General features: G+C 42.8%; 1 protein-coding gene across 2 annotated transcripts in view; it reads left to right on the top strand.

Moving 5' to 3' along the window:
- The window catches only part of dmpk (DM1 protein kinase), a 33785-nt gene extending 18378 nt beyond the window's left edge, over positions 1–15407 (top strand). The window contains exons 5-15 of one of the 2 annotated variants that reach the window (XM_066704006.1): positions 226–374; positions 1192–1285; positions 1904–2104; positions 6502–6777; positions 7757–7836; positions 8863–8959; positions 9307–9464; positions 10104–10201; positions 12027–12088; positions 12440–12514; positions 12902–15407. In XM_066704006.1, the coding sequence (XP_066560103.1) occupies positions 226–374; positions 1192–1285; positions 1904–2104; positions 6502–6777; positions 7757–7836; positions 8863–8959; positions 9307–9464; positions 10104–10201; positions 12027–12088; positions 12440–12514; positions 12902–13003 (1392 nt within the window). In that variant the 3' untranslated portion in view covers positions 13004–15407. The remainder of the gene's footprint in view (positions 1–225; positions 375–1191; positions 1286–1903; positions 2105–6501; positions 6778–7756; positions 7837–8862; positions 8960–9306; positions 9465–10103; positions 10202–12026; positions 12089–12439; positions 12515–12901) is intronic. The other variant, XM_066704007.1, reaches the window with a different exon arrangement.
- Positions 15408–18001: the final 2594 nt, after the last annotated feature.

Consider the following 18001-nt stretch of genomic DNA (forward strand, 5'->3'; position numbering starts at 1 on the left):
CTGGAACATGAAGCAGGTGGGGATGATTAAAAAGAAACTTCCAAAGCAAGCAACCCCATCGATATGAGCTTCTTGTAGAATTAGACAGCTTGACGTAAGCATGCATTTTGGTGAAGGGACACACAGGATGTTTTTACAAAATATCAGTCACTTTGTCCTTTCTCTCTACAAAAGCGTGTGATTTCTCAGTCACTATGTCCCCTCTCCCCCACCCCCTCCCTGCAGTACCTGGTGATGGATTACTACGTGGGGGGTGACCTGCTGACCCTGCTCAGTAAGTTTGGAGACAGGATCCCAGAGGAGATGGCCCAGTTCTACCTGGCGGAGATGGTGATGGCAATAGACTCAGTGCACAGGCTGGGCTATGTGCACAGGTAAGGCCCCTAAGAGTCGCCATCTTGGTCAGGGCCTTGTTAATCCTGAAATTAAGAAAATTACGATTTTGGTAATTTGGGACACGTTTTTTTTTTTTTTTAATGGATCGTATTTCAAACGGTAGTATAAATAGGGTACCCTATGCCTTGGTTGTATTACCAGTAATGAAGATGGCTGGTCTATCGTTATGTCAGGTTTTACCCTGCTTGTATGCGTCTGAGAACCAAATAGAAGGTCTATATTTGAAACTTAACAATGGATTCGGAATGATGAATGGGAAAGTAGAGTGTTGCTTTGTTAGTATCTTAACTTTATATCTGTACCCTGGATTTCCTCTGTTTGAATGGTGCTCTAGGTGGATCATATGAATATCCATAGTATGAAAAAAAGAAAAATGGCATCTCCACAGCCCTGGACTTGGTAATGATTAACACAATCTCATAGCCCAATTCCAAACCAGAGCTCTCTGGAATATAGTGCCCAACTTGTGCTGTTACTTGTTTAACCAGTTGAGTCACTCGTAAATCCAAGACATTGTTTTCTAAATCTCAATGAGCTGACCAATTTCAACTAGACTATTAACTCAATCACCTGTGGAAACAGGGCAATGGGTGGGAATGTCTGGGTGCTGTTGTCTTAAAATGTAAATGAAGAACGAATGCATTGAAACTGAAACATTTATGTGCTCAACCTTGTTTTCCTGGATTCAAATCCATCGGTTCTGCAAATGCCCTCTGAATGCCGAACATACCTTTTGGATTGACGTGCAGAAAGGTTGATATCAGGGGGGTTTGTCTTTGTGTTCTACGGCTCCAGGGACATCAAGCCCGACAACATCCTGCTGAACGCTCAGGGTCACGTGCGGCTGGGGGATTTCGGCTCCTGTCTGAGAGTGCAGGAGGATGGCCTGGTGAGAACTCATTTGATCAGCACCATCTACCACCCTGTTATCAATTGCAATTCCTGGAAGGTTTTCTTGTCAAATGCTTTTTTGCATTTTCTTCACGCAAGTCACATTGATAGTTGATAGTTTATCATAGGGTGGGAGGACCAAAGGGACTGGTGTGCCACCCCACATTTTATTGTTAGTAGTTGTGACGAGATTAAAAATGTTAGGAAACACTGTGCTAGGGGACTCTGCATTGTCTCTGCCTGTGCTTTACACAACACATAATGAATGAGAAGAATTTATGCTGTTTTGAAGGCAAAGGGTGGTCACACCAAATATGGATTTGATGTAGTTTTTTCTTCTGTTCACTCACTTTGCATTTAGTTAATTGATAAATATAATCTATTAACATGTCTATTTTTGAAAGCACTTACTTTACAGCATTTTTTTACACCTGCCTAAAACTTTTGCACAGTACTGTATGTAATAAGTAACATCTCAAAGATGATTTAGAATAAGTGTGCACGCAAATGGGCAGAGGGTGTTATTTGACTGCTTCATCAATGCACTTTTCTGTGACTTTCAATGTCTCTCAACATCCCTAAATTCAAGCCCTTGACGTGTACGATATGCCTGCAGATCCACTCCTCGCTGGCGGTGGGCACTCCCGACTACCTGTCCCCGGAGATCCTGCTGGCGGTGGAGGACAGCGCAAGGGGGTACGGCCCCGAGTGTGACTGGTGGTCCCTGGGCATCTGCGCCTTTGAGATGTTTTACGGAACGACGCCCTTCTACGCCGACTCCATTAGCGAGACGTATGCCAAAATCATACACTTTCAGGTAACCCCCTCCGGAGTGTAATAAATACTTTAAAAAAAAATCTCTTAAAATATCAAATAGAGCTCTGGAAAAAAAATTAGAGCACTGCAAAATTATCAGTTTATCTGGTTTTACTATTTATAGGTATGTGTTTGGGTTAACATTTGTTTTATTCTATTATAACTACTGACATTTCTCCCAAATTCCAAACAAAAATATGAATGGAATGGAATGGCTGCCATACTTGTAGAGATGCTGATTTAAGAAACAATTGCAGTGGTCTCTTAATGGACATAGAGGATTATTTAGCTTTTCTAAGAGAGCAAAAAGAAAAGCTTAATTGTCACGTGATTCATATTAAACATCGTATATTATTACTGTCACGTTAGTATTAAATTACTGACCTAAAATAATGTTTCAGAATTATTGACATTGACATTACATTGACTCAAAAACTCACTATACATGTATTGTATAGTTTAAAATAAAGATACTTAAAAAAACACTTACTATACAAAATATAATAAGGAAACACACTTACTTGAGAATAGGATGACAAAGCCAAACATGTTGTATTTACATATTGATAGCTGTCACTTTCACATTTTCAATGAGTACTTCCCAATTTAGTTTTTCAAAAAACCTTGGTGCAATTTGGTTTTAATCTGCTCTCGTGTACAAATGATAAATCGATCATTGATGCGTAAGACACCGAAAACCCAAAGATGTGAGTAATCAATTATTTAACTCGATTAAAAAGCCGTTTTAAAAACTCAATACAACTATGTAGGTTCGATGGACACTTTAAATGTTATTTACTTATTTAGAGATTACTTCTATTAAAACTAATAAAAGCTATTAGCTTAACAAATTTCAGTGTGCTAAATAAAGACAGCAGAGTTGCCCACTGTTAGAACTAGGTTTTGCTTGGTGGTAATGTTTTTATCATATCTGAATTTGTATCAATCTGTAGAAACTTAAGTGACTGAAGTTACGGTTAGGTAGGTTAATTCGAAGATTATGTTTTAGTGTTAAAGCTTGTATATGGAAGTTCGAAATTCAAGTGAACTACAGGGTACTGGGTTTGCAATCAGAGTTAAGATATCCAACAAATTACATGAGCCCTAACAAGAAACAGATCCCCACATGTAGCAAACACCAAAATGTGAAGGTACACTCTCGGTGCAGCAGAAAAGGAAGCCTAACTCCAGTGTGAACCTGTATTAAATGGGAAACCCAACCCTAACCATACATCAACTCAAAGTCTAACCTTAATCTATGCAACACTATTAAGACACCCAGACAGAACAGTCATGAATCAAACTACCAGAAACTTCTAACAGGGTAAAATCTTCTAAATCAATGCGAAATAAATATTTAGACATTTGTGCTGATATAATTCCTCCTAGTATTATAGCATCAATTCAAAGTTAAGGTCATATTTTAGAGTTGTGCTTCTAAGTTTAAGAGGTGACAATTACAAGCCTGTCTCAGTGTCATGGGAAAAAAATGAGGCCAGGTGTCCATCAGTTCTGTAACTCCTTGACTTCTGACCTCCACTGTCAGAGGTGTTCAGCCAGCTGTGCCATGCCTCCCGTTACAGGCTTCCTGCTTCCCGTCCTGTCTCAGGGCACTCTCTGTCGCTCTTGTTGAGTCTAAGTCATTCCTTCTTCCTGTTCACGCAGAGGAAGAGTAATTACTACATACGAGGCTCCCCAAACAGTTCATCCAAATAAAAGCCATTCATTCTGGGGCAAGGTCTGATACCAAGGTTCGCGGCAGTGTTCATTTTGGCAGCTATTTTAGATTTAGTTTAAGTCTTACTCTTTTGCCTAAAATGCTCATCAGTTTTAGTCATTTCAAATTTCATTAGTTTTAGTTAATATTAGTAGACAAAAAACTGTCATTTTAGTCAATGTAAGTTTAGTCCATGTATTTATTTATTTTTACTTCATTATCACCATTATGCATTATGTCTGACGTCAGATGTTTACATCAATTAGTGGATGGGTGCAAAAAAAACATATTGATTGACTTAATTTGAAATTTTTTTGAAAATCAAGTCACAAACAGCTATTGTAAACTTCATGGTCACAAATTATTGTAATTCACGTTATCTTCAGTTAAGTCTCTCTTGAAAATGTGTGTAATAAGAATAGAGCTACAAGAACAGTATGGAAGCATACACTCACCTAAAGGATTATTAGGAACACCTGTTCAATTTCTCATTAATGCAATTATCTAACCAACCAATCACATGGCAGTTGCTTCAATGCATTTAGGGGTGTGGTCCTGGTCAAGACAATCTCCTGAACTCCAAACTGAATGTCTGAATGGGAAAGAAAGGTGATTTAAGCAATTTTGAGCGTGGCATGGTTGTTGGTGCCAGACGGGCCGGTCTGAGTATTTCACAATCTGCTCAGTTACTGGGATTTTCACGCACAACCATTTCTAGGGTTTACAAAGAATGGTGTGAAAAGGGAAAAACATCCAGTATGCGGCAGTCCTGTGGGCGAAAATGCCTTGTTGATGCTAGAGGTCAGAGGAGAATGGGCCGACTGATTCAAGCTGATAGAAGAGCAACTTTGACTGAAATAACCACTCGTTACAACCGAGGTATGCAGCAAAGCATTTGTGAAGCCACAACACGTACAACCTTGAGGCGGATGGGCTACAACAGCAGAAGACCCCACCGGGTACCACTCATCTCCACTACAAATAGGAAAAAGAGGCTACAATTTGCACAAGCTCACCAAAATTGGACAGTTGAAGACTGGAAAAATGTTGCCTGGTCTGATGAGTCTCGATTTCTGTTGAGACATTCAGATGGTAGAGTCAGAATTTGGCGTAAACAGAATGAGAACATGGATCCATCATGCCTTGTTACCACTGTGCAGGCTGGTGGTGGTGGTGTAATGGTGTGGGGGATGTTTTCTTGGCACACTTTAGGCCCCTTAGTGCCAATTGGGCATCGTTTAAATGCCACGGCCTACCTGAGCATTGTTTCTGACCATGTCCATCCCTTTATGACCACCATGTACCCATCCTCTGATGGCTACTTCCAGCAGGATAATGCACCATGTCACAAAGGTCGAATCATTTCAAATTGGTTTCTTGAACATGACAATGAGTTCACTGTACTAAACTGGCCCCCACAGTCACCAGATCTCAACCCAATAGAGCATCTTTGGGATGTGGTGGAACGGGAGCTTCGTGCCCTGGATGTGCATCCCACAAATCTCCATCAACTGCAAGATGCTATCCTATCAATATGGGCCAACATTTCTAAAGAATGCTTTCAGCACCTTGTTGAATCAATGCCACATAGAATTAAGGCAGTTCTGAAGGTGAAAGGGGGTCAAACACAGTATTAGTATGGTGTTCCTAATAATCCTTTAGGTGAGTGTATATTGGACTTTATTTCAATTGCAAATGTAATACTACAGTTGCATTTTCATTTTCCATTTATGCACATGTTATTTAGGTCACAAATAATCATCCCATTTGTATTTTTATATTCCAGGACGCACATTCGCTAACAATATTACAAAATATTACTGATAAACAAAATATTGGATTTTTAAAGTGATATAGCATAAGCATATCGTTAAGCCCTACTGTAGCCAAGCATGAATTATGTTTCATGCTGTAAGCGCTAAACTTAAATACTAATTACAAGACCCATACTTACTAGTCCTAAATACAGAAGAACAGGCGTTTAACTTCACACAATCAGTATTAACTCCATGTTAAGCCTAATACATTAAACCACATCAAGTGTGTTCAATGTTTAGCAATACACACGCTTGGGTACAGCTGGGTCCCATTCTGTTGCGCAAATTTCCGCGGTTCACAGGATTTCGTCTTGTTATCGTCATAGTTATCGTCACTGAAAATAGTGTTGACGAAATACCAGTGGTTAACAGAGTATGGTCAAAACAAGAGTGACCCTGATTTGGTCCCTAAGCGATTACATTACCCAAAATATTACTCTTATAACAAATGTAACAGAAAGACCATTTGTTCCTCCTTTCACAGTGTTAGACACCTCTTTTCCCATCTGTCTGTATAAACTTGCAGAGAGATGTTCTAAAGGTAAATGAAAAGCCTTGCCAAACTGTACGTTCTCACATATAAAAGTCAACTCACATAACCATAAGAGGAGACATTCTCTTAGCTATACACACTGCCTTAAGAGACAAGTCTATCTTTTATACATATTTACTTATATTGGGTTTAACAAGGTAGTTGCTTGGCATTTTTTCAACAGAGGCCTGACCTGTTTTTGCACTACTAAAAACCACCCCTTGTCTGTACGTCTGTCTGTCTGTCCGTCTTTCTCTCTGTATCTGCGTGTCTCCATCTGTCTGTCTGTGTGTGTATGTGCATGTGCATTTGTCTGTGTGTTTCACTTCCAGGAGCACTTCCAGTTCCCTAGCTCTGACCCCGTGGTGTCGGAGGAGGCCAGGTCTCTGATAGGTGGTCTGATCTGTGAGCGCACTCACCGGCTTGGCACTGGTGACTTTGAGGACTTCAGGGGGCACCCGTTCTTCGCAGGCATCGACTGGCACAACCTGCACCACTGCCAACCGCCCTTCCAGCCCGAGGTGTCCAACGCCACTGACACCTCCAACTTTGACGTGGTGGACGACTGCCTGAGCGATGTGGTAATACACACACAGACTCACGCCCAGGTTAACACCCCCTGCTTGGAGTCAGTGGAGAGAATAAATAAATAAATAAAACCTGTAGTTGTTGACACAGATCTGTCTGGTTGGCAATTGGTTGGGAGATGGTTTATGGCATGAGCAGGACACGGTAGATCACAGCTACAAGAGGAGCTCGGCCTGAGTAACAGTAGAGAGGCTGTGGATGCTGTCTCGCAATGTTTCCCAGTTGCCAGTGGGAGAAATAGTGTAAACCCACGATGCGTTGATTTTGCATCTACATTTAAAACCTCATCAAGAAACTAAGGGGAGTTACTGTGGGAATCTGTGAATTTAAACCAGTTTTACAATGAGAGAGATGCTCCCTCCCTGACTGTAGAACAAGTCTGCACTACTGTAGCTCAGTTCAATCACGTCTCACATGATAATCGCATATTTCATATGATATGTTGTGTAGCCTGTGCAGCACTACAAAGCTGTGGCTGGAGCAACTCCATCACAAACAGCAGCTTACAAACATGAGGAAAGGCAAATGCCAAACCTGACAGAAAACACAATACCCCAGGGCTCAGCTCCCCACCCTCACCACTAGGATGCATTCAGACAGATTGTAATATGTAATACGATAGCATAAAGTCCTTCATTGCTCCAAGATCCCCAAGTGCAGATCTGCTGGTGATTCCCCAAACAGCATCCTGGCCGAGTCGGGACTGCCAGTCTGTGCAGCTCCAGTCCAGCTGACATGAGGAATGCTAGACCTCCAGATTCCATTTCTCTTAATGTGCTGCTATACAACTGGTTTAAATCCTGCAAGCTTATACACAGAAGTCTTGCTTCTGATGTCTGCACACTAAAGCACACCGGGAATTGTGCTCAAGACAATCAGTTTGTGTCGTCCCTTGCTCTAAGATCCCAACAAAAGGCCGCCTTAGGCCCAGTGGTCAGCGGGGCCTATATAGAGGTTTACAGACTCAATCGATAACCCGTCTATTCTTCTCTACCCTAGGAGACCCTGTGTGAGGTGCTGGAGAGTGCACCAGTGGGAGTTCACCTAGCCTTTGTGGGCTACTCCTACACAGCCACCAAGTAAGAAGCAAAGCCCTTTACAGTCTTGATTTCCCAAATCTACAAACTTCCTGTAATTGCCTTTGGCTGGCTGCATAAAAAAACTAAACTAGAATTCCCTCTTAGTTTTTAATATTATCATCATTATACCTTAGCAGATCCCCATACTGAGGTTAACTTGCTGTAGTCCTACCAAATACTTTTAAGTACAATGAAATACAGTACACAACGCCAGGATATGTCCTACTTTAACTAAAATCAGAAACAAAATACATTAGTGTGATATTTAGAACAGTATTGTGTATTCAGTGTACTCTTCAGTGTTCCTTGACACAGTGAAGACAATATACTCATTAAGCTGTAGTCAATCCTTGTTTTATGCAATTGGTCTCTGCCCATTATTGTTCTCTGTATGTAGTTCTTTGTACACAGATTGTCAAATTCTGTCTGGGTTGTGAAACTTGCTTGCTACTACTGTTCTCGCACTGTAACCTGACTGATGTAAAAACAGACTTAAGCTGACTGATACCAGACAACATTTTGTAATCACTAAACTGGAAACCCCCCCTTCTTTATTGAAAACACTCTGGAATATGAGTGACTGACACTATTCAAATACACATCACACACTGCCAAGCATCTCTGTCTCAGTGCTCTCAAGAGATACAGCTTGAGTTTTAAAAGCTGAAAAGATTCACTGTGATTCAGTCTTGTAGCCAGATAAGCTGCTTTCAACAACTCAATGCAGCTTTAAAAGTCAAAAATTGGGGGCTTGTACTGAGGCTGAATTAAATTATCCCTACACCCCAAGTAGATGCATCCCGAGATTTAAAGCGTTGTGGGACATTCATTTAATTCTCTCAATTCCTGGCAGAGTTATTTTCCTAAGCATGGTAAAACTGGGAGGGAAAATCTACACACACACAATGCAGCAATCAAGCTAGACAGACAGTGTAATAAATATAGGAGAGTAAGACGTACACAGTACCAATTCACCATGAAGAGAGGATTTAAGGGTCTTGTCCTGTCCACTGCAACCCCCCCCAGAGAAACTGGTGCTAAGGACCGGAGTCAGGACATCATGATGGAGATAGACCGGCAGCAGCTGACTGAGGAGGAGAGCCTGCTGTTCCAGGAGAGGCTGGTATGGGTGGAGCCTGTTAATGAAATGGAAATAAAAACTAAACTAAACTAAATACATTGGCTGTGTTTACATGATATATGTTTTTCTGCTATAGCTCTGTGTATATGAAATATAATATGAACCAAAACGAAAATCCAGATATAACACCATAAACAAAGTAATGACTCTTAATTGAACAGTGGCTCCCCTTTTCATTGATTCGGTATCAGGTATAGAAAGTAACATGTATAAATAATAGCAGGTCTAATTATGAGAACCTACAACAGCACTGGTGCCCTGGCTGGCATTTCCCTCTGCATCCCCCTCAATGCTGCTCACACCCTGATCGTGGTGTTGGATCTCCACAGGGACTCCTGCAGACCTCTCCTTGCTGTGTGGCTCTACAGGATCAGGTGTGGCTGAGGGAAGGGCTGCCCCCTGAGCTCCCCCTAGTACTGGAGCAGGGAACCACAGAGCCCCATGACGAGACCAACCAGAGTTCAAGTCAGAATGAAGAGCTGCAAAGGTACACCGCAAACTGCTTTTGTCTTCTCTCGCTCTCTCCGGAAAAACACAACATAACATCGTGGTCCATGGCTGGGTGGTGCTCACGCCTGAACTATGAGAGCTGTACTGCAGTCATCTGAATATTTGTGTGTATGTGAGTGTAAGGAGAGGCTTCCATGGGCAGACATTTTATTATTTATTAGCAGACAGCTTTACCCATGGCCATTTACAGTTTTCACAGGAAACCTTTTAACAACATTACAAGTGCAGGGAATATAATCAGTACAAAATACAATAAGTATACATCCTAGTACAAATGTAAACGTAATTGAGTTCTGTTCCTTGTATGTGCTAAGGTAAAGTCAATCAGAAGAGCTAGAGTGTAGAGCTGCCAAGGACATTGGGCTGTGGTGTCATAGGTCCAGTGTGATCAGATGCCTCTTGAGCCGCCACTGGCACTGTGCAGTCTGGTGGGAAGGGTGGAAAAGGAAGGTGCAGGAGGATAAACAGCCATCAGATTGTTTAATCTAAGATATCCCCCAAAAAACTCTCCTTGTGTTATTAAAAAGACTGGTAGATTAACTTGGTTAAATAAACACTGCAAATGAGGAGTCCTCTTTGCACACTGACTGCAATCGAGCCCGGCTTTTCTCCGCAGCCGGCTGCAGGACGCAGAGAGACGCAACTGGGAGCTGGAGGAGGAGATCGAGAGGCTAAGGACAGAGGTCCAGAGCCTCAGGTCCAGTCGGGAGACAGGCAAGTGCTGGGGCCAATCAGATGGCTCGGTCAGTCGTGGGTCACAGTTGGAGGAGTGGAGTGTCAGCCTGGTAGCTGCGCTACACTGTGGCTGGAGAGGAAGGAGCATGAGTTCAGGGTGTTACTGGGGATGCAGAGGAGTAACCAAGGCCTGGACTGATGCAGAGGGACCAGATGTCAGAAACTGTCCTTCTGATTTAGGCCTACAATGTCCTGGATTTAATTTTTTTCCTCACTGTAGAAAGTAAAGGAGAGCAAATATCTAAGATGTGTAATGCAGAAGCTCCAGTTCTGAAACCAGCTCCCTAACTCCACCCACCCCCAATCTTGTGGTTGACCACTTACTCCTGCAAAACACATGACCCATTTTTTTCAGCTCTGTAGATCCAGGTAACCCAACACTGATGTCACTGGGACCATGGTTATCCCCAGAACCTGGGCGACAGCCATTGGTGAATGCAGATCCAATTCTGATGCAGTGTATAGACAAGAGTCCCCGGACTGCAGTTTTGCTTGACACAGGGTTGGCTCTGTCCTCTTGCTATTTTGCTACCTGAAGAAAGGGCCATGGCAAACTTTAGGGCTAATCTAAAGGACGCACTGGTGAGAGTTTGAGGGGGTTTGAGTACCACTGTAACTGGAAGAACTCATAAAAGCTTCCTGGAGACTAGAAAAGTGTCAATAACATATGTAGGTCCTATTGCTCCAACAGTGTGTTAATCCAATAGGACAGACAAGCCCTGTCAGAGTGGTCAGCTATAAAGTGTTTGGCACAGAAAACCCCAGATGAAAGCAGCGGGTCAATATTGGAAGGTACCTGGAGCATTATCTAGTGCATAACTAAATCATGGTGCAGTATGTGTTCTAGGTTTAGAACAACAACCCCACAATCTTTTTTTTATTTTCATTATATTTATATTTGAAAGGAAGCAGAATGGCATTTCCCTCTCCACCAGTCAGTTCTTACCAGGGTTGTGGTGGTGTCTTGGATTCAGTGGCCGCAGAAAGGGATCTTGGGTTTGGTGCAGGAGTTAACACAGGGCACAGCAGACCCCTGCAGTCACTCATCTCGGCCTGTAGTATAGTCAACAGGCTGCCGAGATAGTCCAGACCACCACAATAAATAACCTCTCCCAGAATAGGACAGGGTGTTATGCCACCACTTGCTCATGGCAGGATGAGTTTTCTATAAATCATCTTAATAAAATACAGTCACCTCTGGAGCTTAGAAGGATGTTTCTTAGCAAGCGTTTGGAGCAACAGTGCTGTTCTTTAAGTGAGAGGTTTTCTTGGTAATGGGTAACCATGAGCATGCAGTTTGAGCGGGGTCTCTTCTCACCCAAGGAACCTCAAGATTCAAGCTGGTCTTTGTGCATCTACTCATATACTGTAGAAGTCTTATAGGGTAAAAACAAGTCAAAATGAGCAAGAACACTACAGGTGACACAAACTAGGCTCCAGACTTTTTGCTGTCTTGCGTTTCTTTTTGAACAAGGTAGCCAATCACAGCACTCCCAGCTACTGGCTTGTCAAATCACGCAGCTCAGAGTGGCCACCTTGCTTGATCCAATCCCAGTAACCCCAACAGCCCCTTTTGCTTCTTTCCTAATCCACCCCTACCAGCATCACCACCACAGGTCTGCCGATCTAACCTGCTTTCTCCACACCCACCAATCACAACCCTCACAGCCACATGCTCCTCCAATCACGCAGCAGAGAAAGCCCCTCCTTTCTCCTGCCCTCATCACAGGAGGGTGTGGTCTCCTGCTTGCTCCAATCACACAGCCAGCTACTCTAACCAGCTTCTCTCTTCCTCCAATCACAGAGCTGAGAATCTGCCAGTCGTGCCTCACTTTGCCTGCCTGGTACCCGGATCTCATGGGGGATGTAAGCTTCTTTTTCTGCTATATCTCTATGTATATGAATATAGACTGAAATTGTTCTTGGTTGAGCATTAAATAGAGGAAGATATGAACTGGCACAGCTAAGACTTTCTATTCAGTGTGCAACATTCCTTATTCCTAGCATTGTATAAAATGGTGAAACGCCTATAGAGGCACAAATGGGCTACGCCACTTTAGCCATCCAACCGAACTGGGCAAGAGTGCATCGACTGGGCAGACAAAATGTGAGGAGCTATAGGGGCCTGGGGTGGCTCTGACAGAAAAGCAGGTAAGGTGTGAACCCTGCCAGCAGAGCCTCCCTCAGCGACTCACCTGTGACTGTTTGTGTCTGCAGAGCTCAACGGCACCCTCTGCCTGCCAGTACCCTCTGGTCATTTCTCTGCATCGCCACCTACTGCTGTTTCACAGGGTAGGTCTATATGCCTCTCCTCTCTAACTTTGGGTCTTTGCTCTGGGTGATATATGTACATTGATACACCTGTACATTCTGGGGTTTTAGGTCATGTTTCTTTCTCTTTCTCTCTCATCCATGTCTTTCTCTACACTACCCAACCTCTCTCTTCCCCCCCACCCCCCATTTCTCTCACCCTTACCCTCTCTGCCCCAATTCTACCTCCATTTCTTCTCTCTGCCTCCCTCCCCACATCCCATGCTCCTAACTCTCTCCAAACTCTGCCAATCCTCTTCCCTGTGCCCCCCAACCCTCTCTGTCATCTCTCCCTTCTCAATCCCATGCTTCCCATAAATCCCACCTCCATCCCCACCCTCCCACCCCACCTGCCTCTCTCTTTCTCAGGTGCACCGGCCACAGGTGAGGATGGAGAACTACCTGCTGGTGTGTGCATCTGGGAGGGAGCTCCTGGCGTGGTCTCGTCACTGCAGCACGGAGGTGTCTTGACGGGGGCCACAGAGCCACCCCTCCCCGGCCCCTCTCCTGGTCTGGAGGATCAGCCGCTAACAACCTCATGAGAGGTGTCGAATCCATTCCACGAGAAGCCACTGGGACCCTGAGATACTAAAAATCAACCAGGGGTGGGCACTGGACTGCAGTGGAGCCCAGGTCAGGAGGGCAGCATGGTGGAGGGAGGAAAAGGGGGAGGGGGGGCAGCCATCTTCCATAGCATCCCAGGGCAGCCAAACTGCAACCAACATCGGCTGACCCCCAGCTGGCAAACTATCAGCCTCTCTTTATACTTGATAGGCACAAAAAAACTAAAATTAAAATCACAAAATTCAAAAGCACCTAGTTCTTCTAGGGGTGATTCATAAGCCAGCTGTATTAAGCATTCACACCTCAAGGGCTGTGGGTAACAGATCACAGGTCACACGGACCACGTCCCTCTGGCTTTTACTGTTAAGCCGCCCATAAAACTGGTTGCTGTGTCTCTGTCTTTGAGTGGATCAGTAATTTGGATTACGGCTCTCTTTTACCTCTCCTTAGTGGCTTTTAAGACAACTGGGTAAAGTGGGGGTGGGGGGAGACTCAATTTGTTCACACAGAACACATGGTAAAGCAGAGTATGTCAGCAGAAAGCATGACTCATCAACTGTCAGTCCAGGGTTATATCGTACCCACTTGTTCACAACAACTGCTCTGGTTGGCTGGGAGAGAGGGGGCCCTAGGGAGCAGAGCTGATGGAGGCTCTCTCTATTAAAGTGACAAAGATGCCAGAGAAGGCGAAAAAAGGGAGGGAAAAAGCTCCAGGTATCAGCCAAAACAAATAAAAATTAAAATAAAATAAATATAAATTACGCACACAGGTAACGGGTTAAAGCAGAGTATAGTAGCTGCTATGGTGGAGTTAAAGTAGAGAAATTAAATGATCCTCTATTCAGTACAAAGGTAGGGTGGAAAAGATCCATGGGGGTTCACAAGGAGTATGGGAGTGAAAGTCAGATATCATGGCTCTCTGTAACAGGCAGGCAGGCAGGTAGGCAAAACCAAGTAAAGTCAGAGACAGACCAGCAGAGATAGAACCAAGTTAGACCAGAGTGGCTGGGGTTGGTTGGGTTTGTGCTCCCTCCTCCAGGGATCGTATAGCTCCACAACAGCCCCTGCTTATGATGCGCTATATCAGAATCACTGGGTGAACGAGGAGAGGATCTGGGCTTGGCAGGGAAGGCCCCATCTGCCTCGTGTCCTTCACGCAGAACTGGAGTAAAGGCCGAGATTAGCGTTAACACGTGCTAAATGGATTAAACTTCATTTATTCAATTCTACTGCAGCAGGAATCAATGAACACTCATGAAAAGAAAGAGCAAAAAGTTGGGATGTTTCCAAAAGGGGTGTCCACTGGGGAGAGTGGTCATGAACTTCAGTGCACCGTGGTAGCTGTTCTCACTTTCACAAGGTTCCCCCACACCTACCCCATAATGATGGTCTTTGCACTACATCAGTGGCCGCCTGAGGTGTATGTTACTGTACTGACTGTATTCTCTTAGACAAGCCTTTGTATATGCATTGATACATTGCTGAGCTTACCACTCATGGAGTCTGTTGTCAGATCAATAGCCCCCCGGCCTAGAGTGCCAAGGACGGAGAGAGAAGTGCACTACCTTGTGAAATATGAATACCCCAGTCAATAAGGGCCTCAGTGCAGCCTTGAATGTTACAGTGTTAAAAAGCTGGAGTCTGTATAATAGTCCACTGTGTTTTAATGCACATCTTCATTTGTTTGATCTGTGTGATGCTTGGTGGTCGTTTTTGGTTTGGATGTACGAACTCCATCCCCCACCAAAAAAACAAACAAACAAAAAAAATAACCTGGTTTCAAATGGAGGAGTTAGGAAAGTAAACAGTCAAATTTAAAATAACTGTGGTATGAAACCCAGATTACAAGGGCTGGGCATATTAACCTGATATATGAATACTGGGGATACAGAGATTTCTTTGCCAGGGCTAAAAAATAAAAAATATGCACCAACATGTTTACTGTAAGAGTGCTGCAGGAAAGGGGGGTTTATTCTTCCCTACGTGTTGCTATATCTCTGTAAGTAGCACGCCCAGTGTCTGTCTTGGCCTGTTACAGATCCCCACAAATTGACATACAATCTGTACAAGACTAAGCTGGCAGGCCCATGCATGGTGAGCACAGCCAGTGTGTGAATGAAAACTGTGCAATATTCAAGATAGGAATGCATGACAGACACAATTTTACAGTTATCTAATAATAAAAGTTAATATATTGTGAATTTTAGTTGTTTTTTTAGGGATATTTTATAAGAGAAAGCCATATGTATGTTGATTACTGCTCACTTATGATGATTATTATTAAAATAAAAAAATTGTCCTATTAACTGGTTTCGGATCTGTTAGGACGATGTTTTCCAGAACACGGGGCCACAGTACAGTGGAGGCCCCTACACACACACACACACAAGAATGCAGGGGTTGCATTGTATGAGTTCAGCTATTGGAAGTATTTTGTGTTCCCTCTTTTTAAAATGCATTTTGCTCAAATTTGACTCCTGCTTTCTGTCTTCTTACTTACCAAAACTATAAAATGAATATATTTTTTTCTTACAGATATTTATTGAAGGAAAAAGAGCTGATTGGCCCAATTAAGTAGCATTAGTTAGCTGCACAAACCGGTTCTTTTGGAAAGCTTTAAAGGCTGTGTATCCTGCAAAAGAGCTCCTTAACAGCATGTTTTCTGCAGGTTAATTACAGCAGATGAAAAATGCTCTCAGTGGTAGAGATGTATGCTGCACGTATGAGTTTATGCTGCCATCTAGTGGCATTTATGTATAAATACATAGTTGACTATGGTCTTTGTAAGTCTAAATGGCTTCAAATGTTATGTTTTTAAAGACTACTTCTTATGCTACTATACTGGCTATAATAGTCTATATTTTTAGAGCTTATCTGGTAAAGAAATATTCATTCAGAGATCATGAGCAGAACACCAGATTGGAGCTGCTATTAGATTGTCCCTTCCTGCATCTCAGAAAGCGTCAGACAGTAAGACACTCTCATTGCGCTCCTACAGACAGCAGGAACAAATATACAGCTCCTCCTTAACCACAGTTTAGCCTAGCTGTCAGCACTGGAGAAAACCTCTCAATACATTGAAAGCTGACATTATGGATGTATTGCATGATAAAGTAACCATTGCATCATAAACACACTTAGTTCCCAAACTACCCAAACCCTACATTGCATACCAGTGTGTTGAGCTTTGCTAGAGCAGTAGAATAACTAAACAAATGGGTTTTAGCTTTACTGACTATAATGTTAACTGTGACTTCCAGACTACCAGAACCCATGCTACAATATCAAATCAGCTATTCACAGGAACCACAATCACAAGTTCAGATCCAGGCTGTGCCACTCACCTCTTGTGGCTTGGAATCTGTAGTCAAGTGGCTCAAATATACCTGCTGTACATCCTTTATACAGTCATCTCATAACATTCATCAGGTAGGGCAAAACTGATGCAGGGACACTGAGACTGCAGGGGAAAGAAACGGACTGCAATGTAAAAGATCATCTTTCAGTACGATCACAGATCTACAAAGCACCTCACTAATGATTAATGAAATCCAGTTTAAAAGTGCTAGGTTTGAACAGGCAGTGTCAACATAAACACACGACTGTCACCAGCTTGTCAAGTGAGCCTCGGGGTTTCCCAAGATACTTACCTGTATTGTTGAATGAATACAGATTTGTTGAGTTATTGCATGGAGGTGCCTGAGTAGCTACTGTATTAGTGAATGCTGAAGTGAAAACGAGCACTGAACAGCCCCACAAGTCCACATTTTGGGGCAAAAATATACGAAATAACTATCCTTACTCAAGTCTGCAGAGTGTTAGTTTGTGTTAGTTCCTCCTACCACCCCCCAACACCACCATCACATACACACCCCTCCAGTTTCCATTTTTCTTTGCACTAGACATTTAATCTAATTACACATGACGGTCACAGATGACCACACAGTATAAAGGACAATGGCTAGGAGTCCTCCAATGCTCTACAAATAGTCTCAACAGTACATTATGTTATAGATCGATTCCTTATAAAAAGCCAGCCAATCACAGAGCAGCAGTGCCAAATCATAAATCCCATACAAGCAAGCAGCCAATCATATTCAAACATCACCAAAGCCTTTGTCTTGTGTATAAATGTCACACGGGGAGAAGGAGGGTTGATTGTTAGTCAGATTAGGAAATTGAAGGCGCACCATCACATTCTTATGGGGCCACTCTGTGTTGTTTCCCGACAATGTAAAGGGTAGTTTTCAATTCTCGCTTTTACATTTTCCATCCACACTTCACTGCTGCTACAAACCACAGTGCGATAACTTCTATAAAAGCAATGGAAACTCCCAAAACGTCCCAACAATGGGGTCGCGGAACAAACATGAGATTTAGAGAAGCAAGTATGCATCTTACATCCTTCAGAAGTGAAACCTCTTTTACTGTTGTTTTTTCACTCCAGGACAGAAAACCCATCTGCAGTTAACAGGTTTAACTTGGTTGATAATACAAGCTGGTATCACAGAACTCCATTCACACCTGTTTTAGACCACCCTACCTAATCTTGAGTAATCCAAGACTAGTGCTCATCTGCTCTATGAATGTGTCTCCTAATGGTTAATACCTGTATCTGTATCTCTGTCAATGACCACCATGTATGAACTAAAAATAAAAGTTATAATTGGAGCCAGACTAAATTTGCGAGCACAGATTTGATGAAAACCTGCAGAAAATCATTAGAAGTTGAATTCCCACAGAATTCAAATGATGCACAAAATGAAAGTATTACCATGTGTCACACAAGAATATCATAATCACATAAAATACAAATCACAACAAAATGAATCCATAAAACAGTGCAGATTCTGTACACATGTACATAATTAAAAAAATATTAAAACAAATAATTGTTGGTTTGAG

The sequence above is a fragment of the Amia ocellicauda genome, chromosome 5, assembly GCF_036373705.1.
Source record: "Amia ocellicauda isolate fAmiCal2 chromosome 5, fAmiCal2.hap1, whole genome shotgun sequence".
Classification (NCBI taxonomy): domain Eukaryota; kingdom Metazoa; phylum Chordata; class Actinopteri; order Amiiformes; family Amiidae; genus Amia; species Amia ocellicauda.